The 24,376-nt window shown below is 42.7% G+C and overlaps 1 protein-coding gene across 1 annotated transcript in view; it reads left to right on the top strand.

The window, feature by feature from the left end:
• LOC123021920 (connector enhancer of kinase suppressor of ras 2-like) overlaps positions 1 to 24,376 on the top strand; it is a 136,980-nt gene that overhangs the window by 29,710 nt on the left and 82,894 nt on the right. Inside the window, exons 7-8 of the mRNA XM_044427176.1 lie at positions 3,655 to 3,714; positions 15,859 to 15,927. Coding sequence (XP_044283111.1) covers positions 3,655 to 3,714; positions 15,859 to 15,927 — 129 coding nt within the window. The remainder of the gene's footprint in view (positions 1 to 3,654; positions 3,715 to 15,858; positions 15,928 to 24,376) is intronic.

Raw genomic sequence — 24,376 nt, 5'->3', positions numbered from 1 at the left:
CCCATTCGCAAAAGCCTCGGGGTGGCTTCCAATACAAATAAATAACTATACAAATACATAAAATCTGGAGACATCCTGGCATAAATATAAAATCAATAAATAAATTCAACAATTAAAATAACATTTAAATAAAAAGGTCTTGGCCTGGCGCTGAAAAACAAATAACGACGGCGCCAGGCGGACCTCTCTGGGGAGTGCATTCCATAAGTACAGTAGGCAATCTGGTACACTCTCAACGTTTTAGACTACAACACCCATAAATGCAGCCAACATGGTTAATGCTCAGAGTTAGTGTGACCCCAATAGCCCCATCCTCCTTCTGTTGAATCTCCATCCAATAAGGATAACGTTAGCTGCCGCCTTGACGTTTTGGAATCCATGTTTTTGGTAAGCTTCAAGTGGTTGTAGTGGGATATATCTCCTAAATTTTAAAAAAGTGAATAAAGGGAGTCAAAGCTATCTCCTCCAATTTTCAGATGCCTTGTACTGTATCATAGAAATGTTCTAATAATAATAACAACAACAACAACAACAACAACAACAATCTTCCATCATGCCTGACATGTTGGCTGGGCATAGGAATGTGGCAAAATGGAAATCTGTCTCTTGTTTGCTTTGTGGACTTCAAGCCCACTTGAGAACGGATGACTTGGATGTGGGTTGAGCCGGGAGAGTTTGGCCAACTTCCATCTCTTAAGATAGGCCAAAAAGATAAATAAAAATCAAAACCCTGCCAAGGAGTTATGCATAGAATCAGCCAATTTGTGCAAACGGAAACCCAAAAGGGCACAACATCCTAGTGTGTTTGGGTAAAATTAGCCAGTTTGTGCAAACCTGGATGTACAAGCACATGGGCCTAGTGCATTTTGTGGCAAATCATGCAAGGGGGACACACTTTTCATCTTCCAATTTTCACAGGGTGGCAAACTTCCTTAGCCGTTCTTTCTTTAATTGTGCAAATTACAGGCAGTTTTAGAAAAGTGCAGAGTTGGCAGGTTGGAATCTGGGGAAGGAAATAAATTGGCAAAAGGTATTACATTTTCACACACACCCTTACATCCTCTCCTCTCACATCCTTAGTTGTGACTGATGAGAGTTCTATTCTAAAACATCTGGAGGGCACCAGCTTGGAAAAGGCTGTTCTAGAAAATACAGAGAAGTGCATCTATTGGTATATAGGGAAGGCAAGCTGAATAAAGCCAGTGTATAAATCTCCATCAACTTCATAATGAGATGATGCTCCATGCACTAGTGTGGAGAAGATGACAGAAGTAGGTTCTGCTGATAAAAACACTGTTTGTTGTTTAATCTTATTCACATTTATGCTTCTCATTTTGAAGTTCTATTTTTCTCCCACTGGCATCTTTTACTTTTCACAGGAAACTATAATGGCTGGAAAGAGCACAAGCTTGCTTGTTAGCTTTCTGTTTGAGGATCAAGGGGATGGGAAGCTTTTTAGGACAGAATTGCATTTCAGCTCTCAGGTAGATTCATACATTTCCCCCCCAAAGGTTGAGAAAACAAGCCTATTTTCCTTTTATATTAGAAATCTCCTTGGCAGAACGATGGTGGGAGCAGTCAGAACCCTAGCACCCTGTCAGGACTATTCATCTCTGGATGCAAGAGCTCATAGCGTACCTCTTTAACACTTAGTGTATCTTTGTCCTCAAACTCAGTGGTGTATATATAGATTCTCGAAGTTTCTTCATTTTAATCTAGCGAGTTTTGTTCATTCTTGTCTAACTTGCTTCTGACCTCCTGCAGAGTTTACATTGTTCATTGTAAGTCACAGCAGAGTCAAGCTCTTCAAAGGAATTCTGAAAGCGCTGAGCTGAATGTTCTTGAATGAGACGTGTCTATTCAACTTTTCTGGGAGTCAGAAACTCCCACCATAAAAACAAAACAACCTCCTGTTTTGCGGAAACAAATTTCTTCAAAGTGTTCAGCAGATGTGTTATTCAAGTCACAGTGATCTTTTCTTTCTTTGCAACTTAGCAACCTAACAACAATTCCTCATTTTGTTTAACAGTCACCATTTTCACCCAGAATTCCCAGGAATGAAACTGCATCCCGGGCATTCTGGGAAAAGATGACTACTGCCAGCCACTAACCATCAAGAGGGAGGGAGGGAGGAAGAATTGATATATCATCACAATTGTCCAAATTAGGGGAAAGTAGCAGGAAAATTTGCTTAAATATCCCTTCCAACCAGCAAAACATGTTTCGCCTGCAAATAGACTTAAAACCAAGGAAAGAATACTTAGCCATCAGCTCTAGAATACAGATGTTGTGCAACAGGGAAACCCACCCTCCCAGGAAATGGCTCTTGAAAAACACAAGGGCTTAGCACTTTTTGTGAGAATCTTGAGAACTGCCATACTTGGCCTATTGTTGTCCAAAACACCACCCCAAACAGGTGGTCCACTGCTATTTGGCAAAATACTGTTACTCACATACTTTCCCAATGCTGACTTGTAAAAATTCCATAGGCAGTCTGAAAAATAAGGATGCCAATCACAGTCTTCTTACAGATGGACTTCTGTTTGCTGGTTTGACTTGTACTGCAATACATTGGCACTAGCACATGGGCTGTGAACCAGAATCTGGGGACCCGAACCAAGCCAATCATAGGGATGTCTGCTTTCCGATGGAATCCCTCACATACTCCTCCTCTAGAATGCTGCTTCTTTCACTTTAGGTGAGAACTGCCTCACCAGAGCAAACCAGAGGTCATCTAGCCAGTAGCCTATGGCCAAGACTGGGCCATCAGATGTCCTTTAGAAGCAGGGTTCAATGGGGAGAAGTGCATTCGGACCTAGGTCCCATGTTTCAGTGTCACATCTGTTTGCACATCAGGCCATTCCATCCCATTTCCTCCCCAGTCAGCATCTTTTAATTTTAAAATGTACAGAAGCATGCATTATTTTCAAATACACATTTTCACCAATGCACATTTCTTCAATGCATTTTCAGTATTTTTGGTAGAAATGTGGTGCATGCATCAATTAAAAAAATATATACTTCTATAAAGCTTTTGTTTATGTTTTTTGATCCAAGAACTATCTCCTAAAATTCCAAGAAGTACATAAACAAATGGATATTTGTTCTGATCTGTGTAATTCGGGAAATACAAATCTAGTCCTTTTGCTTTGGACAAGTTCAGCCAAAAGAAACCCTTACGCATTTCTAGTTGGTTCTGAGCTTCTGGTAATGACAACATGAAGAATTTATGTAGCTATGTGGGCTATTCAGAAAGATCATTTTGAAGCCCTTCACGCTCAATTTCAGCAGGAATAATATTTTGGTGATGTGAGCAAACAAAGCTACTTTCACCCTTGGATCCATTTTAAGGACCAATAAGCTTGAGGCTGAGATAAGCAAGTTTAAGGACACATAGTACTACTCTCTCATCAGAAAGAAAGAGTGCTGTGAACCTTTAAAGTCCATGTACTTCCTATGACCATGGGTTCACAATGAGATGCTACTGGTTGGGTGGAAAACCAGGGAGAACAAGAAAAGAAATGGTGTATTCTGCAAAAGAGTTGCCTGCATAATACTCTAAACCACACTGCAACTTTTTGTGGCAGGTCCCGTTTGTTCATCTGCTGTTCTCCACCTGTGGACATTAATTATTCTTATCTCCTTCTTTCTCAGGGAATGTATATCAAGTCAACATATGATGGCCTCCACGTGATCACTGGAACTACTGAAAATGTATGTTTAGCTCATTTTGATAATGTTGGTTCTTCTGTTTCCATGAGTCGATTGTTACTGTTGGCTGTTTACTGGGCATCATCTGTGGAAACAACCCCCTAAGCCATCCTCATTTCAGTTGAGCTGAACTAGTCCTAATGAATTATGCCTCATTATTTTTTCTAGTTCTGATTCACATGGAATAAACCAGGGTGAATTCCCTCAGTAGCCTGCTTATTTGAGTTTAGAGATCCTGAACATAGATGCCCTTTTCTAGACCCCAGTAGGTTAACAGAGGTGTCAAAAGACAGAAGGAATGCTTTAATTATAAGGCACAGCCTAGATTTTTCATCTACCAGCTCCCTCATTTTTGAGAAGTTTCCTCTTCTCAAAGTCAAATGCAACCGTGCTTGACCTCTTTGGCAGTCTTCCACCCAACTGTATATTAAGTCTGGCACCAGCATGGTCACTGTTACCTAATGGCTCCACAACATTTATGTCTTACATGATGTCCTGGGCACTTTGCCCTCTCCATTACTCTAACCTTGTTACCTCCTACAGCTGGGCAATCTGGAACTTCCTCCCCTTCATCCACTAGAGATTATTTGGATTACCTAAATCCATTGTCCCTCTCCAGACGTGTGTCATGTTTGTTCTGGTACTCATTCCTCTCCAGCTGGTCATCATGTCTCATTTCACCTTGTTGCCCTATTTCCTCCCCTCCCATGTTTGGGCAATCAGACGCTTCCTCCCTTTGTCCACTTGAGATGATTTGACCACAAGCAGAAGCTTCTCAGCGTCTGCTGTCTTTCCCCCACCTTTTTACGTTATGTGCCAGCAGTCTGGTTCCATTCAGGTCCAAGTGGAGCCTATCCCACCTGTACAGACCCGGCTTTCACAAAATGTTCCCCAGTGTCTAACAAATCTGGCTAGTCACTTAACCTCAGCCTAACCTGCCTCTCAAAGCTGCTCTAAGAACAGGGTGAAGAAGAGGAGGGACCAGGTATGCCCCTGGGGTTACCTGCAAGAGAAATGGTGGAATATAAAGCAAAACAAAAGACCACTGCTGCTCTGGAAAGGCAAAAATCTCTGCCTTTTTTGAGTCAACATAGGAAGAGATAGTTGGCCATTTCTTCACCACGGACTGAGATCTATTGAGGGGAATTTCTTCCATGCCCTATCAGTAGCTGAGAATTAGTTAGCAAGGAAATTGGAATTCTCATCTTAGAATGGATCTATCCCCCCCCCCTTTTTTTTTGGTCTTTCATCTGCACCATTTGGTCAAAGACCTTTCTGTCTGACAGTCATTTTGCTTGTGGAGCTGAAGTTACTCTGCTAACACAGTGAATTTGGTGTCTGATCTGTTTATGCCAGTATATTCTATTTTCTAGTTTTCTAAACACACATACACAGAGAGCTATTGAAAATGGAGTGTTTTGTTTTAAATGTGTTAGGAGTAGCCTTGAATGTGTGAAAAAGCAAATAGGCAGAGAAACAAGCCAGGAGATAGACAGATATCTATATCTCAGTTGCCAACTGATCCATCAAATATTGGTCATACTTTGTCAAATTATAGTGTAGCATTTGGAATGTGAATAAATTACTTCAGTTACTGTGGCGAAGAAAGAATTATGCTAATGTCAAACAGCTTATCACCTAGAAGACTCGAGAGTCCCATCCTAAAAAGCACCATCACAAAGCAAATGGAGAACTTAAGAGTGACTAGATGTGATATTTTGCAGCACATCAAAGAAATCGCTTGCATTCCTGCTTCATGGAGACTGTTGAAGCAGTTTCAAGAGCATCTTTGCATTTGCCATGCAGATTTTAAAAGTGCTAATAGCATCCCCAGGTGGGGAGTTAATAGGTTTTGGGGAGAAAGACGTAATAGAGAGAGGACTTAAGTCTTTCCTTCTCTGTTGCAGAAACAAGAAAGCTCTTCCTCTAAAGATGTTTTTGCATAATAGCCCTTCCTCCGTTGAAGATCTGTTATATCTTTCTGCTCCTGCTGCTACTAACTCAGTTCAAAAAACAGGCATCAATTCCAGTAATTTCCATAGACATCCTTTTTGGTGGATGATAGATTGTTCCAAAGGGATTGTAGTCCCATGCTTGCTTTCCTTTGGCTGCACCTTTCCTGATATTAATAATGATCAAATTCAGTCCTTCATTGAGTAGTCACAGGACTTAACCTCAGCTACCTATCTTTCTAGCTTTCTTGCTTCCTTCTCTGCTCGTTGCTTCCAATATCTCATCTCATTTTGATTGTTATAAAGTTACTTTTCAAAGCCTCTTGCTTAATTAAGCATGTTTGGGTCTGGGAAATTAAATGGGCTTATAAAATACTCATATATAATTAAGCATTAAGCTACAAAAGAGTGCTAACTAGAGATGGAAAAGACTGTTTAGTTCAGGAATCCAATCCTCCCCTGCCAGTACTGATTCCACCCTCTAGTGTTCACTCCATTTTAAATTCTGCTAAACCGAAATCTTTAAAGGAAAGGCAGGCCCAGGCAGCAACGCAAACCCTTGTGCATTTTTCTTACTTTCTAGAAGGCTGAAATTCTTCTCCTAAATTCTGCTGTGTTAGTAAGAACTTCAAGCAGAAACATACTTCTTTCACTGGTGTTGCACTTCCAGTCAATAGGATCCTTTGAGAAATGCACAATTAAAAAGAGGACTTCTTGAGAGCAAAGCCGTCCTTCCCAGGAGGTCTTTTGGTGGAGATCCCATAATGCACTGCAGCTAAGCGTTCAGTTTCACTCTAGCCAGTGCTGGAACCACATTGTTCTTTCAGCTCCAATGCCTTGCTTTCCAGACCTAGTCTGTGATTGAAACTTGACCTTCTGTATGACTCGGCTTTTAAATTGTGTCTTGGATCTGACTACTTAACTCTGTGCTCCCTTTGCTTGTATCTCATCCTGATTCCGTGCTTGGCTCATACAGTCTGGCTATACTGGCCCGATCCAGTAACTGGGCCGATACCGTTGTGTTTGACCATTTGCCTGATTTATTGGCTTGCCTTTTGGATTTGCTCTAACTCTGAATCTGCTTCAGCTATCACAGGGCGATGGGAAGGTGGCCTCTGAAAGCTTCTCTGAAATGGAATTTGGCCTTGGGGTTGAAAAAGGTTCTGCACTGTTGCCATTGTGATTAGCAGTGGCGACTGTGTTTTAAGTTACGGGATGTCTCCTTTTCATTTCTCCTAACATGCCTTTTACACAAATGTTGCCTAATCTATGACCTTCTTGCAAGCAGGTTTCCTAACGCAATGCATTTCTGGACCCTGTTTTCACAAATATTTTCAACTTTTGTGCGACTGGACTACTCTGTTGCAAAATGGAGAGATGTGCATTTGGAAGGATTGCTCTGTTTTACTTCACATACTGGTTTGAAAGTGAGACATTTGGTTATGAAAAATTTTATTGACATATGGACCCACCCAAATTTGTCTATCATCTCTAGTTGTGATACTATCGGATTCTTTTTGTCCCAGACTGGCTCACATCCAATATCAGAGACAGGCTAAAGAAAGACATGAAAAAGTATTATGGCGTGAAAAGATCGTAGAGAATGGAGACAAGTGGAAGTTCTTGCTTCCATCCTTTGTGCACTCATTTTGATCTATGAAACAACCCCCCACCACCCTTTTGAGTCAAACAAGCAGGTCTGGTACGGCCCTTAGAAGAGACAATACGGAATCTTTAAATGAAGACATGAGAACTGAACTTTAAATGTCAATATCTCAAATATTTGTTTATTATGTGCAGATTTCAGACTGTTAGAAAATGGGAGACAAATGATCGCACTATTATATTGTCCTTGCAGATGTTTCAAAAACCTGCTTAGAATAAATTATAACCATCTTTCTAACCCAGAAACAAAGTGTGCACAGTAATTTTATTGTGATATTTATATCACTGCTTGTTCATCACAATTGGGCATGCCCTGCAAAGGGGCTTATGCTCCCCCACCTCCATCATTCTCTCCTTTTCTATCTCTGAAGGTCAATGACAAGGGAATGCAGGTTCAAAGCATTCTAAAAATGTGGTCTTTGGGGGCCATTTGTGCAGGCCCCCATGGCTTCCCCTTTACTGCCAAAGAGGCTACCAAAAGAATCGCCTGCTGCTAAAGAGAGAATCCAACTCTCCTCCCTGCTTCCTCCCACTGCCTCTAGGGCTTCACCCCACAGCACGGCAGCCCCTGCCCCTTTCCTTCCTCTGCTTTGCCCCAAAAGCCAATGCATCCTTCCCCTGGTCTCACAGGGCTCTACATTGCCGGAGGTCCTGCTGCTTCCTTTTTGCCCTGTGGAGTAGCCAGTAACTGCAGTCAGTGCTGTTGCCCTTGGACAGAGTAAGGCCCCAGCCCCTGTGCCTGTTTCAACAGGAAAAAGCCCCCTGGCTCCCAGCCTTCCCCAGCCGCGGGGGGGGGGGGGGAAGGGGAGAGGAAGGTGAAGTAGGAGTGCATAAAGGAAGAAGAACTGTGAGTAATCTTGAAGTTAAGAGAATGGAAAGAAGTTGGCCCTCCTCCTTTTAGAGGCATCTGCCCTGCTCACTCCAAGTAGCCTCCAAAGCAGCCTTCCAGAAGGACATTGCTACTCCAGTCTGGCCAGGAGGCACATGCATGGAGAAAGTGTTAGAAGGGGCTTAGAGAGGGGCTGAGGGAAAGTAATGAGCTGCTGGGAAACAAACACATTATTTTTATTTCTCTATGCAGCTCGCTGTCAAAAAGCAGCCTTCGGGGGACAGCTTGCTGCTTCCTTCTGAGCAACCTATAATGACCAGGTCTGCTCTTGCTTACGCAGTGTGTAGCAGCATTAAAGTACCCAGTGCTCTGTTCCCCAGAAGGGAACTGACCCAAGAAAGTTCTGCTCCTTCGGGATGCAGTATAGTGCTCTCAGGTTAACACAAGAGCTGCTGTTTCCTATCCCCTGCTTTCTTTCGGTCATCAGCAGGGCAGCTTGCTGCTGATGGACTCTACTGGACTCCGAAGTCGATGGTTTTTAAACTGCTTTGTACTGTTGTGTAAATTCTGCACTAAGCTGCCTCACATCATATGCCAAGTTAGTGCATACAATGCAAAGAAAAGAAAAGAGAAGTGTTCCAAATTCCACATGCAGAAAAGCCAAGTAAGTTATCCAAGGCAAAGTAGCTGGCAAGGTTTAGCTCATTTTGCAGTTTTGTTTTTTCCTGTCAGACAAAACTACACAGACTAGTCAAGGCTTTGTGTTTGCCACTCTTTGCAGTAGGATGCTATGGTTGCATCCTGCATTGAGACCAGAGTGGCTTTCCAAGCTTTGCACCTCTGTAATTCTATAATTCACATACTCCCTCTGTTCCTTCCATTGCATACAGAAGTTTCAAAACAGTCATCTTGGCAAGCAAATGTTTCTCTTGAACAGCCTTCAGATCCCAGTTTAACAATAAATTTCACTTTCAGCAAAACTGAACATGCAGGTATTGTAACAAGTCAAGCAGGGATGCCTGAATGTTTGTGGGCAGAACTGAATGGGCCCAGCTTGCATTGAGAACTCAGGCTGGGGGAAGCCTGCGGAGGAAACACTGGTATTCCCTGTTGCTTAAACCTAAAGGAATTCCACGGAGCTTCTAAAAAGCAACAAACCGCACTGGATTTATTTATTTATCAAGTGCAGGGACAATTAGTGCTTTCTGTTTTCATTTAGTTTAGTATAGTTCAGTTTGCACAAATTTCAAGACTTGTCGAAAAGACAGAGAGCAATGACTCTGTGACAGTTTACAGCTAAGTATGTTTTCAAGTGGACTAATCAGGGTTTCCCCCCCCTACAGAGGATCTATTTGCTTTTGTTTGGTGCCATCAAGTCATCTTCAACTTTTCCAACCCTGTCCATGAAATGACCCCTGAACTGTCTTACCCTTTACAGCCCTGCTCAGCTCTTGTAAACTCAAGGTTGTAGCTTCCGTATAGAATCGGCACATCTCATATTCGTTCTTTCTTTTCTTCTTCTCCCTTTGACTTTCCTGAGCATCACTGTCTTCTCCAGTGAGTCTTGCCTTCTCTTGATGTGCCCAAAGTAGGACATCCTCACTTTTCTCATTTTAGCTTCCAGGGGGATTTTTGGCTTGATTCCGTCTAGGATCCATCTGTTTGTCTTTCTTTCAGTCCAGGACATTCACAAAGCTCTCCTCCAGCACCATGTTTTGAATGCATCAGTTTTCCTTCTGTCGGCTTTCTTCACTGTCTGGCTTTCACGCTCATACATAATGATTGGGTATACAGTCATGTGAATAATATTGTCCTTGGTCTCCAGTGAAATATCCTTACGCTTGGGAATCTTTTCTTGTTCCTGCGCTGCTGCCCTTCCAAGTCTCAATCTTCTCCGAATTCCTTGTCTGCAATCTTGGCTGAGCTGATGATTGAGCCAAGGTACTCAAAACCTGTTACAATTTCAATTTGTGCATTGCTTGACAGTAAAGTCATGCAATGCTTGTGTGATCATGATTTTTGTTTTCTCGACGTTCAGCTACAGTCCAGGATTTGCACTTTCTTCTTCCACTTATATCGGGAGTCATTTCGTTACTGCCGGCTTTTTGCCAGTAGTATGGCATCGTCTGCAAATCTTAATTATTGATATACCTTCTGCCAATTTTTGCGCCTTCCTCGGATTCTAATCCAGCTTTCCTTATGATATATTCTGCTTGGAAATTGAACAGGGAGAAAGAGTCATAGAATAGTAGAGTTGTAAGGGGCCAGAAGGTCATCAGATCCAACCCCCTGCTCAGTGCAGGACTCCAGATTAAACCCTCCCTCTCAGAAGGCAGTCCAGCTGCATCTTGAATGCCTCCAGTGGGGGAGAGCCCACCAGCTCCCCAGGTCACGGGTTCCATTGCTGTACTGCTCTGACAGTCAGGAATATGAAAATACATTTTTTAAAAATGTGCATCCCTCCATCCTTGGCAAAGGCAAGACACAACAATTTAAAGACGGTCCTTTACCTGTGTAGCTTCCAGCATTTTGCTCCCTGCCTTACTTCCCTCTACAGTCCTCCCCTTTCGGCCCCTGGAATGGGTCCTTCTCCCATATTTGTGGCAGTGGTGTTTAATGTAGTGGAGTTGTACTCTCAAGGCTCCCACCCTTCCTCAACCTAATCTGTCCCAAAAAACATGAAACAAAACCACCCCAGGTGCAAAGATGCTAAACAGAGGGTTCAGTGGAAGCAATCATTTTGGCAACCGCCAAGAACTAAAATACTTGTGCTCACGTGGTGGAGGAAACTTCAAACAAACCCAGTACTTAGGCTTTTCGGAGAGAAACAGCCATTGTGCCAAATTCGTATTTTTTTTCCTCTCCCTACTTACAGGAGCAGGCTAAGATGCTCTTCATTGTACATTAATATTCTCTGAGATCTTACATCCCAAGTTGTGGGAAAGGTGGAGGGGGCACAAGCTGTAGAAGAAGCAGAGCCATGTCACAGAAGGCCTTTGAAGGGGGACCTATTGGCACGGGAAAGGAAAAGGGCGCGGGAAAGGGCCTCGGGCAGTTCCAGGCTATTCACGGCCATTGACGAGAAACCGTTGGTGGGTTCCTTCCTCCACGCGTCTGCCTTGGCACCACCACTGTCCCCAGCTAGGGTTGCTTCCCATGGTCTTCCTCGTCCTTGCAATGGTGCTTTGGGCAGTAGGCTCCTGCTGGGAGGTGGGCTCTTGGAGGATGCCAGTCTGGGTCTTCCTTCAACGCCCGCCCTGCTTCCAGAAATGTTACGTTGCTGCAGTTAGCCTTAGATGATGGTGCCATTAGCACACCGAATGGAGGCCTCCATGTCTGAATGGCCCTCGTGGAGAGGACGATGCCAAGGGCCTCTGCATGCCAAGCAGCGAATTGCGCATGGCAGAAGCAAAGAGAACAACTCACTTTGCCAAGTAAATCAAGTGTGTGGGGATCACTAGCTGATGCAAATATGATTTTTTTCTGAAGGGCAGCAGCAAGTTAATTATTTTTTACTTCTGAGGCCTTTCTTATCTATTCCACTGTAATAACTCGTAGGAGAGGTCCAGAACTTGAGGCGCAGGGCTGAAGACTTAGAGCAAAGGGGCAGGCCTTGATGGCGTGGAGTGGAACTTTGGTGTGTCTGATGGGAGCATGGTGCTTGTCTCATCAGAAAGTGCGGCCTGAATCCAAATCTGGTCATATTCAGAGCAGATGGACCCCTCTGTGTGCATCTAGATCTGGATACAAGCAGAGCCAGTGTGGTATAGCAGATAGATTGTTGGACCAGGTCTTGGGGGATCCAGGTTCCTAGTCCCCATGAAGTTTACTGAGAGTCACTGAGTCTCCACCTAACCTATCTCACAGGGGAAAATGGAGAGGATGATGTAACTGCCTTGTGTTCCTTCCAGGGAAGAAGGGGGGGATATAAGTGGAATAAATAAATACATCCCAAATGGACAATAACACAAGTCAATAAAATAAGACAGTATTTTTGCTGCAATTACCAGCACAGTAAATAAAAATATCTCTTTTTCCTTGCTCAAAATACACTTTCTCTGAAGAATACTGCAACATCTTAGAGTGAGCATGAGTGAGATGTTGATTGAATGTATTTGTTTTTGGCTTTTGTTTGTTGTCCTGTTTTGAACAATTTTCCTGAGTTTTTACCGTCTCTTTGTTATTGTTGAGGGCTTGTGTGTTTCCCATGCCTCCTTCTTGCAAAGAAATGAGATTTTTTCATAGCCCTTCCCTCCTTCTGCATAGTTAGTTCCTGAGTGTGCTTTGGGTCACAGATTTAATGGAAATGCCATCATAGCAAGTATCTAGGCCAAGTTAGAACTTCTTTGTTTTGATTTTTCTAATGTTATTTATGGGCTTACAGGCTGCCTTATGAAGACAGGCTAGGTTTTCGCTCCCGTGTTCTGTCACTTTGGTAGCTTGGCTTTTGAATCTTGCTGCGCTGGGCAGCCTTTTGTTCGTGGTGGCTGTGCACTCCATCTTTATGCAGGTTCTGATTTCCAATAAGCCCCAACATCCTTGTTTCTCCAGTTCTCTTCTTTAGTCACAGTTCTGGTGTCCAACTTGATCACACAGTGTTTTCTAGATCTGCGATGGACCATATCCAGAATCGATCCTACCCTTTTCTATTACAGGTTCCACCTCCCTCTTTTCACCAGAAGGGTTCCTCCTAGAGACAAAATAGTTATTAAGGACATGGGGGAGGGAGGGAGATGGGGGAAGTAAAGGAAAATAAGCATCTCTTGTTACAGTGCCTATACATTTTTAATAAGAGGAATTTGCCAGCTGCCCGGATGAAAACCATAAATCTTTCAGAGGCGAACATTCCTCTTTTCAGGGCTGCCATTCATCTAGAACAAAGAAGTGGGACATCGGCACAGCTGCCTGTTTTGTTTCTGCTCAAGATATGCAATGAAATACAAAGCAGCATCAAAGACGTTTCGTTCCTACCACTTCAACCAATTGATTTGGCTTCTCTTTTGAACGAATAATTGACCCAGACAAGAAGTAATTGAAAAGCAGAAAAAGCTGGACCGGGGCCAAGATGTAGGGATGGCAGGGTGGAGAGAGAAAGCTCGAAAAAGATGAGCTGGAGAAAAGCCTAGTCTGCCCTGGGAGAAATCTGAGGCTGAGAGAACCAAGCAAAAGTTGCAGGGAGAAAGCGGCGTCACACATTCATGGACCCCACTTGATTTTTCTGCACTCAAGAGCCCTGTTGAGGCATTACTTGCTTGGAGTCACTGACAGAAGGAAGCTGGCTAGTCTTGCCCTCTGACACCCACATGTTGAGCACAGTTGTCTTCAAAGGAACCTCTGCAGCGGATCATTCCTTCTCCCCACCATTGGCACACCTGGTCACGTGGGCATCTCCATCATGTGGAGCTCCTGTGAAGCTTATCCATGAGACAATCTTACATAAATCTGTGGATTTCAAAAGGGATTACAAAAATTCAGGGAAAAGAAAGCTAGCAATGGTTATATATTACCTCCAGTGTCAGTGGAAACATGGTTCTATATGCCATTTTCTGGAGAACATTGGAAGGAGGGTGCTTTTGCACTTATCCCCTGCTTGTGAGCATAGAAACACAGAAACAGAGCAAGTCAGAAGGGGCCTCCTGGGCCAACTAGTCTGACCCCTGGCTCCACTCATGACACATCTACCATGTGCATGTCCAAAACCACTTTTGGAGAATGTGGGCCATTCCCCGGGCCTGTACTACACAACCACATTAGACTGATTCAGTGTGGTTTTTCCTACCTTCTTATATTTTATGAAGGGCAGAGATGCTCCAAGGGCAGCTAGAAATGCTTGTGTTCATCTCATTCATGATGTGATTTGTAAAAATGTGCAATTCAATCACATTTGCTGGATTTGCGCAAATCTCCTATTTGCAAATGAGGTGACCACAAATGCAAATAGAAATTCATCATAAGACAAGCAGCAAGGGAAAGTATGGGGTGTCCTTATGATCTCACATTCGGTTCATTTTCCCATCCCTTCACAGGACTGCTGTGTGCATTGGTAAACACATAATGGAGCGAAAAAGCATGACACAAGTGTAAATGAACTCTGTCCAAGTGTTAATTTACCATGTGGTCTGAATATTCTGCCTGTGGTGTAGAGCTTGATTGAGCTTTGAACAGCCTCTCTGCAATGTGCTTTCGGGGGGGGGGGGGTCCTTTGTCAGTGCCCCTTCCCAGCTGCCATCTTATTCATCTTGTAGCTGTAGCAATAACCCAATACTTTCAATCATGGCAATCCAGTTCCCAGCATATCAGGCCTTCAGAGCATCCTGGAACATGAAAATGGTGGCCCCATGTGCTAATATACCAGGGACATAGTGGGGCATTTAAAAGGGTGGCTGGCAGACTCTGCAGAAGCATCAATGGTGGTGCTTCTTGGCCTCTGCAGGCACCGAGGGCCGGTTGGTACTGCTGGACCTGCTGCCTCTGTGCGTGGTCCAGACATTTATTTAGAAAATTTATTTAGAATTTATTTATCAGACATCAGCTGATGTAGCAGCAGAACAATTGAGCAGCACATCTGTACGGCCCAACCCGGAGATTGCATATCAGAGAGCAGCAGCAGAAGCAGAAACACGCTTCTCCCCTCCACCCCTGCTTGAATAATCAGTGCTTTGGTTGGCCAGTGTTGAGAGGGCATGCAATTAGATTTGCATGTGTGAACCAGGCAAAGCAAACAGGCTGAATGGCTCTCTGCAGACTTCCTTAGGATTTTACAACCATACAGGGTTGAAACATTGTCTTTTCAGCAGCTACATGGGATTGATTTTGACATGCCGAGACGGAGAGTTATTCCTAGTGTTGGCTACCATCAAGTTTGTTTTGTCAGAATACATAAAGTAAGCTCCAGTCATTTCATGAAAGGAGAAGTCTAAGGAAAGTACAGTTCACTTTTCAGAGATGTGACCACATGAGATTAGCACTATAAACCCCACAGAGGACATCAATTATTGGGTGGCATTGAAATAAGATTATAAAAAGCAAGCAAACAAATAAGCAGAAAATGAAAAAGTGACTTCCTCAAGTGACTTTATTCAACATGGAGGAACTGCCCTTTTTAACATGCTTGCCATGTGTGATATTCCAAATATAGCAAGCTGTGTGAAAAATTCAGCAGTGTTTGGCACCGGAGCTTGGGTGTTCAGTTTGTGAAAGCCGACTCTTGCAAGACCACCACAGTACTTACTAGTGCCTTGCTTTTCGCAGGACATGTATTATGAGCCATTTCTGCTCCTGTAGACCCTTTGCTAGGATGCGAATCCCCACTTCCAAGTACGATTGGCCAGTTCTTGTTCCTCCTGAAGGAAAGATGTCTCAAAAGGAGTCATAACTTTGCCACATGGATTTAAGTACAAGAGTTGAGAATTCCTCCAGATACGAGATCTGTCTCAGGATCTTAGTTATATGGGCAGTGGGTAGCTGGACATTTAAGATCTGGATTGGGTCCACTGCACCTATTCGAGAATAAAAATGAAAATAAGATATTGCTGCCAGGCACACATTTAAAGTAATGTCTATTTCAGCCTTTAGTGTTCAGACAGAATGACGATTTTTAGGGAATCTTGGCTGGTTGTTTTAAGTAGTATGGTGACGAAACCTGAAAAGTAGCACCTTCCTATTGTCAAGCTTCCTTTCCCCGCTTTCTCTTGCCTCCAGTCTCCAGCAGACCAGTGTAAGAAAATCCATGCAGGGGATGAGGTGATCCAGGTCAACCATCAAACTGTGGTGAGTACTTTTCAGATAATACCATAGCCGTCTTTGTCTCCTCCTACAGCACAGAAGTTGGCAAAGCCAGCCCAAGACGCTTTGCTGCCCAAGGCCAAAATGGCATCCCTGCTCCTGTCCTCCTCTGCAAATGGAAGTTGACCAAAATTGTAGCTGAATCTTACTTCAACAATGACAATGGGGCAGCATCTGCCAGTCTACCCAAAGATGGTAAAATAGCTTAGGGGGCAGGGTAGGCAGCATAGCACCCAAAGCTCTGTCTTTCTGCACCTCACTTCTGCCCTTCTCACAGCATCTCCCCCTAAGCAAAGCACCTCCCTCTCAATAAATCATCAGGACATTGCAAACGCTCATTTCAGGTTGCTGAGGCTCAAGTTTCCCATGAGCTTCTCTAAAACTCACTAGAGACTATCCAAGTATTTTGGCCATACTTGACATTATACAAAAATGGAAATACAGTGATCAATCTCTCTACTGACAGACGTGATTAAACAGATTGTATCCAGGACAAAGACCTTCAACAAAGATTTTGATACTCTTGGATGGATCCAGACTCAATCATGGTTGGGATAGTTCCATTGAAAGTAATAGTCGTGATTAAGTTGTTGCTTTGATTTCAGTGGATCTACTCCAAGCATGACCAAGGTATAGATCCAGCTTTCAGCTTTTTAATATTCTCAAGGGTTGCCAATTTTAGAGTAATAATTTCCATGTCCAGATAGGAACCAAAGAGCTTGTAGTGACCCTTCCTATGTAAAGGGGAGGAGTCATACCACAGTAGCAGAGTCCATGCTTGGCATGTATAAGCTTCAGTTTCATATCCAGCTTGCCCACTCCATCTCAGATCCTATCACAGCTCAGGCAAGGAGGCATAACGTGGAGTAGGCAACCGGAGCACATCTGAGACTTTTCAGGACCAAGGACAGCAGCCAAAGAAGTGGAGTAGGGACAATTCCATTAACGTTATCTGAGAGCACAACTGAAAGGTATTTATATTTAAGCCAGGAGAATTCTTCTGGAAGTTTCAGTCCTGCAGGGCTTTTATCTGGCTGCTAAATAGCAGCTTTTTCCTGGAGGTGTTGGCTTCTCCTGAGAACTGAAGCTTGCAAAGATGAAGAGGAGGTTGGGGATTGCTCCTCAAGGTGTCTTCCGTCTTAAAAGCCTTCTGTTGTAAACACAGCATATTGGGACAATGTCTCTGCACCAGTTGCTAGACGACTGCCTTTTGTTTCTTTGATAGCATAGCTGTTCTCTGGATGTCCTTGTGTTGGGACTGCTTACTGACCCTGCATTTAGTATTTAATTCCCCAGAGCTTTGCCCTTTCAACACTGTGGGCAGTGATATGAGTTGCATTTGGAAACTCACAAACGAGATATGAAATATGATTAATACCCTCTGTTTTTGAGGAGGTGATAAAGAGAAGTGTACCAGTTCTGTATTAGAGAGTCTGTTTAGCAACCACGCCTAATATTTTTAAAATCTGTCTAACCAAGAGAGCCAGTGCGTTGTAGTGGTTAAGAGCACTAGTCTGGGACTCAGATGTTCTGGATTCTAGTCCCCAGTTGGCAGTGAAGCCCACTGGGTGGCTTTGGGACAGTCACAGGTTCTCAGCCTGGCCTAGCTCACATGGTTGCTGCAGGGATATGATTAAGAGCAGCAGCAGGAGAATAATTTTTAAGGAACTTAAAAGTCTGGATATAAATCTAAGAATAAAAAATTGTCCATCACCACATCTTGAAGACAATGTCAGAAGCTCATTATTCGTAAGGATGGATTAGCCAGTCTGGTTTATGTCAATCTTGCATGTGGTTATAAAAAGCATGAAAAAATGAATTTTATTTGAATGTGTTTGCATAAAAATATATATATTGGTATTCTTTTTGCCCCACGGTACTACTGTAATCCCAATATATGTAATCTGTGTTTGCAGTCTGGTACATTTGGAGCTGCGAGCTATATTGCAAAATTTTGGAGAAATGCAAAAGCTGAAGGATGAATGCATTCTGCTAAGTGAATCAGTCTCAAAATTGCAAATTAGATCAGTTTACTTAAAAGTGCAGAGAGAACAAAATCCTCAGAGCCTGCTTCTTAGGGATATAGCTTTATCTTTAAAATAAAAGAAAAAAAATAATGACCTCCATGAGTTTAGTTACAAAAACAAATGGGATTTGAAACAAATAAGTTGCAGATGAAAAATTAACTAATTTCATATCTGCACCAGTCATTGACAGTGTACTGGATCCAGATGGGGTGGGGACACAGTTAAGTTTGTATCCATGTATGTAATTTAATTGGCTCTAAAACAGAAAATGTTTGTCCTATTGCTCTGAAATTTGGCAGATCTGATCCTCTGAAGTGTCAGAGAATGCCCAAGAACATCTTGTCATTTTCATAGAAAACACCAGCAAGAGAGCAGCAGATTAGCTGAATGTCCCATTTAAAACAGAAGTGAAAGTTAATGAGAATAATGAAAGTGAATTAGTTCTAAATCAGTGATGAACATAAATGGAAAGCAAATATGCAAATGAATGCAACTTTTAATAATGAAAATGAAGGGGGTGACTTTTCTCTTTCCTGGGCACCCATATTAGCTATGTGCATTGTAAAGAGTGTATTTTTCTTTTCAATGGTGGTGATGGAGATTGTCCAGAAGTAACATATCTTTCTTTTTCGTGTGTGTATGTATCCATAGTCCCATGCTTCATTAAGGGAAAAATACATTTCTTATGCAGACTACTAATAATTATACCGGAACTTACTGTACCTCTGGTCTACTATCTAATCTAATCACCTTTTTCTAGCTGTCACTTCTTGCTTCCTATTTATTGCCTTAAGATATACTCCTAGGCATGTTTCACAAGGCATAATGGCTTTCATGTAATTCTGTGTGACCTTAAGACCTGATTCACATATCGCAACAAGCCAGTGTATGAAACGAGTGCGTTTTGTTGTTGAAATGTGGATTGTTGCATTGTGGGAACCCAGCCACACTAAGAAACCATGGTTTGTTAACCAGGGAAAACCCATCATCAGCCCAACATCAAACCATGGGTTAGGATGGGTTCTCTTCAAGAACCCTCTGAGGTTAGCAAACCATGCTGAGTCCACACAGCAAAACAACCCACAATTTAACAACAACCCACAGCCAATCCATATTCAACCAATACTTTGACTTGTCAAGTTGTGTGAAACCAGCCTGGTAAGATGAAAGAGATGTCAGAGATTTCTGTCTAGGCTGGTTTTGTAGAGGAACCATCGTTTACCTTCTGAACAGAGTGTACTTTGTTTGATTTCTGTCACATGATGTGTGTGTGTATCAACAGATGCAGAGATTATAACTGTGCTTAAGCTTTAGAGATATGAATAGATAGAAATCTAATTTTAAAAAGACAGCAATGGCTGAAAGGGATATTTTAAAGGCCTTGAATTGTACCAGACAACTGTGCTGGGATGCAAGCCACATCACAGCTGGAATCTCTTATGTGGAATTTATTCTTTTTATTTTTGACCAGGCAGCCTTAACATTGCCTCCCAACAGTTTTTGCCCTTTTAATTAAGGAATCATTCAATATACAAATTCCCAATTAGTTACACAAATGCTTGTTTCAGTAGGTAGGAACAGTCTGCAGAAAAATCAAAGCCCTTCTGTTCTTCATCAGTTTCAAGCGTCCAGAAGAAGCTTTGCTAATTAAATCACCATCAACTGTGGGGGAAGTGCACTAATCGTAAATTGGAATACTTACAACAGTTTCTTTGAGACGGCACCCCCGTTTGTAACTGGCTACTTCAACATTCACAGATTGCTTTCATCACGCTTGGTAATGGAATTTGTCACTTCTTCAGTCTGCTTTCTTGGGCAATTGGCACATTTTTGTTCTGCTTAAATTGGCAACCCATGAGCTTCATCCAGATGCTTAAAAAGACTAGTTTTATCATAAATACTGGTTTACTAGACTTAATGAATAATCCTATAGCCCTAGCGAGGGTTAGCCTGGTGTAATATTGCTGTAGATAATTCTTTGCAGTCCAAGTGGCAAAGCTGATAAGAAAATAACAGTAGCTCCTACTAGACACCTGCTCACTCAGCTTCAGTAGCAACACTGATATCATAAACCAAACTAGGGCTGGTATGCCTATCCGTTCCCTCCACCCCTGCATATAGAACAACTAACCTACACATTTCGCCGTATCCCCAAACTAGGGATAGATGAATCTCTCTATTTCTGGTTCGTGCCAGTTTTGATCCAGTTGTGATCCAATTTCCATGCCTGTGATTTAAAGAAATGCACACACATGCACAAGTATTCACATCCTCATTTATTGTATTTAGTTACTTGATTCATTAAATTTATAGTGCACACGTGACGTTAGCACACACATCCTGGAGCAGGTCCACTAAGAGCAGGTCCATCGCACCAACATCCAGGAGATAAAGAAGGATATCGAATGTCATATATTGCTTTTAACACATTCTTTCTGAGCTGAACAAAAATTCATAGTGGGAAATACGACCTCAGTGCTTTCCAGTTTGGGTCAAATACAGGGGATATTATAACTGCCTCCCAGACAGATTTTAAGCCATTCAGGTGCCCTGTGGTCACACTAAGCACCATACTTTACAATTTGGACAGACTCCCCTTTGCTAGTTTCCCTGGGAACACACGGTTCCTCAGCTATGTCAGCATATAAACTCCCCCCTGGTAACCGAGGAAGGCAAATATCTTCCAAGCCGCTGAGCAATTCCATTTCTGTAAGTGGTTGCTCTCCTTCTGATACAATATATACTCTTAGATCGGGTTGCGATGACCCCTTTCAGAAACAGTCCCTCCAGAATCTGCAGACTTCCCCTCATGCTCAGCCCAGTCCTACAGAGCAAGCAAGCAAGCCAAGCCAAGCCAAGAGAAATCCATGAATGCTTGTGAACTCCTGGCTGTGCAATTGGCAGCCTTCTCTGGCCACCATCCCCAGCAGCCAAACTCCTCTCCTGCACTCTGCCGTTGATGCTGCCACCAGGGTGTGCAGAAAAGCACCACATGATCCACGTTCCTGGTGCCCAACCTTCTTCCTCACTTGCTGCCATCGCCCCCATTGGGGTGGCCAGGAAAGGGGTGCAGAAGGCAGGTGTGCCAACCATGCTCTCAGAGGCCAACCTTCTTCCCCACTTGCAGTTGGGGAAGGTGCAGAAGAAAGGCATTATGCGTGCAGCACATGGGGCTTGATTCCTGGTGAGCGCCCCATGATCCCTGGACTCGCTGACCAGGAACTTGGATTCTGAGCCACTGCAAAGTGGAACAGAGTCTGGGAAGGTGAAACCAAGGAATCAGTGGATATTCTTCACAAACCAAATTCCTCACATTTCTCTGCCTTTAGATTCCCAACCATAATATTGGGAATGTGACCAAAAGTGGCTGTCTTTTGCAGAGTAGGAGAACTACAGCAGCAAGCCTTTATTGGAAGTCCCCGATCTTTCTGAGTTCAGACAATTACAGGCAGCTCATCCTAAGAATGCTTTCAGTATTCAAGGAGTCACCCTCCTATGGAAGAAAACCAAGATTTTGGTATCTGTTCTAAAGTTAAGCAGCTGAATGTACAGTTTGACCAGATTCAAATAACTATCTTGATGTAAGCGCTAGCTCCTCCCAAAATGGAACTATTTTAGTTGACATCTGCTGACACCTTAAATGCCTTAACATATTCATTCTTAAAAAGATAAATCTTTTATAGCATCCACTTCAGCAGATTCATGAAATGTTTTAATTAGTTTACAGGGCAAAATTTTACACAGTTTGAGGTCTCGTGGCCATTAATAGTTAAAAGTGCAATCCGTGATCAATAAAAACTTACATGTATACAAAATAGGCAATCATCCACAACAACAGTAATTGGTGATCACACCAACCATCCTAGATTTGCCAGGTTAATTAACAGAAACAGGAAAAGTCTAGTAGTCTAGTCTTAGTCCAGGCCCAAACAGAAAGGATGACATTTATTGGTAAGATCTGATGAAGTGGTTTTATATAGGAGTGACCCTTTTGAAGATCTTACAACTGGTAATTCTCCCAAGGAATTTCCTTGAGTACTGGGCTCTTTTCTCTTTGGCTTCTGGAACTGGCAACATCTGATACACTGAACCCTTAGCTCAGCGATACAACAAATGGTCCCAATTTGAATCCTTGCATATCTCCAGCTAATTGGGTCTCAGCTAGCAGATGATGATATTAGGCTAGATGGGTGAGCGTGTGGTGCTGATGATTTGTTGATCAAAATGCCGGCTCACCGTGCAGCTGCTGTGAAAAAGGCAAACTGCATGACAGGCATAATTAGGAAAAGATTAGAAAATGGAACTGCCAGGATTGTACTAACCCTTTACAAATCCTTAGTGCAACCATGCTTGGAATATTGTGTACACTTTTGGTCACCTTATCTTGTGGCTTCTGGCTGGCCGGTGCCCAGAAAAGAAGCATGCTTCAACCTTTACCTGACTTCTTCCTTCCCTGTTGTGCTTCTTTAGGGTATTTTAAAGGGAAATAATAAGGGAGAGGGTGGAGATGTACTGACTCTGGGAAGACTGCCCTCTTTGAGGTCAACAGGTTTGCTTTAGACTTTGAGCTGGTCTTTGACCGTAACTTCTGTCTAGGTTTGCTGTTGTAATTCTTGAGGACTTGTGGACTGTGAGTCCAGGTAGGCATGGAATTTATTCAAGGGACATTGGACTTCCTGATTCTTCAGGTTCAGTGTTGGGTGGTGAGCTCAATGTTCTAGTCCCTATCAAGGATTCCAGTCTACCATGATTTAATCTTTCTATTTTCGTCCAAATATAATAACTCAGCAATACAATCGATAATGTCCTAGGTGCTTTCCATTGCAGCCTGCTGACATTCAGGGCAAGTTGCCCTCAATTGCAAATATTCTTAGTACTTTAATGGCTTCCTCATTAAGTTTTCTCCTTAGAGCAATTTATCTTCAGAACATTAATTATTTAGTCGTCTTTAGCAAGAAGGAGCTGGTGAAAATCGCAAGGCTCCCAGATTGTAAGGCATACACCCCACTCTGAAATTTCAGCTGCTTCTCTGAGACAAGATTAAATGTTAAGAAAATTACACTTTGTTGATATCTAACTAAATGTAGAGACCAGAAAGAAGAAGAAGGTTTAGTAATGAACTTACAATTGATTTATATCCAAGGACATTCATTAGATTAAAAGAAATCAGCTCATAAATTATTTTGCTTATGCCTGAAGCAAGAACTTCTGTTAGTTAAATTAGTATTAATAATGGGGCAACTGCTTGTCTGTTTACTCAGAAGTAAGTACAATTGTGTGCAGTGTGTTGACTCCTGATTAAGCAGGACAATCACTGAACTCAGAGAATTATGGGCATCCTGTACTTAGCTGGAAAAGCAGAGAGGCAAATTTTGCCTTTGCATTCTTCCTGCTATGCAAATACCAAGATGGCTGATTCTGGCAGAGAGTGTGGCCTTGGAGCAGGAGGAGAGGAGGCTGAGCTGCTATCAGAATGCTGCATACTCTGGTAAAGCCAATCTCCTCTCCTCCCTGCTCCCCCCCACAAAAAAAAAGCATCTCTGGGGTGGTGGGGGGTGCTCCAGGTCTGGAGTCCCAGCTCTGAGCTGTGAACAAGTTCTGTTGTTGGAGCTGGGACCCCATTAGGGTCTGTCTAGCAGCCATAGGATTGCATTCTAAGTGCTTTTAGGATCTTGACCTACTTCTACAGTCTATTAATCTTCGCAGAAAGGGTGGAAATGTGCACTTGCTCCAATTTTTCATTGAAGCATTCCAGTAATAAAAAGTGCAGAACTATGTATGTTATAATATGAAAAATAATGTTAAAATGCATAACACGAGGAAAATTACTTGCATAAAGTGTGCATATTAGGAAAAAATGCATGTAGAGAACTGTGTAAAGAAATACATATGAATTTTCATGCAAATTAGGGATGTGTGAATCAGCGAGAATTGAGTACATTGAAGTTCTGCAAAGTCCAACTCAAAGCTTATCCTGGTTTGTAACTGAAATGGCAAACTTTGTCCCCTTGTTTCCACATGAGAACCCAATTTATTTCCCTGTGCAGTTTTCCAAATGGTGCATCATCGAAATGCATACATTTTGAAATGTCTGCCTTAATGAAACATGTGAATGGTGTTGGATACATTTTGGGGGTGGGGTCCAGAAATCACATTGCAACTCAGAAATGTATGAACTTCAACCATAGATTGTTTCTGCCTCCATGTTTGGAGCAGAAGGTGTGAATTGCATAAAATCCTGATCAGAAAACGACAAAAAGGGCAGAGGTGATAAGGTGCCACCAAAGTGGGGCCATTCTCTTGAGAGTCCTTTCAAAAGCCATCCCAACAGAGAGGGAGGAGCAGAATGCCTGAGACCAGTGATGGAGAAGGGTTGGAAGACGGGTTCCACAAGAAGGTGTGGCTAT

Source organism: Varanus komodoensis, unplaced genomic scaffold (assembly GCF_004798865.1).
Source record: "Varanus komodoensis strain SLA01 unplaced genomic scaffold, ASM479886v1 scaffold18_3, whole genome shotgun sequence".
NCBI lineage: Eukaryota > Metazoa > Chordata > Lepidosauria > Squamata > Varanidae > Varanus > Varanus komodoensis.
Note: the sequence above shows the minus strand (reverse complement) of the source record. Positions and strands in the feature narration are given on the sequence as shown.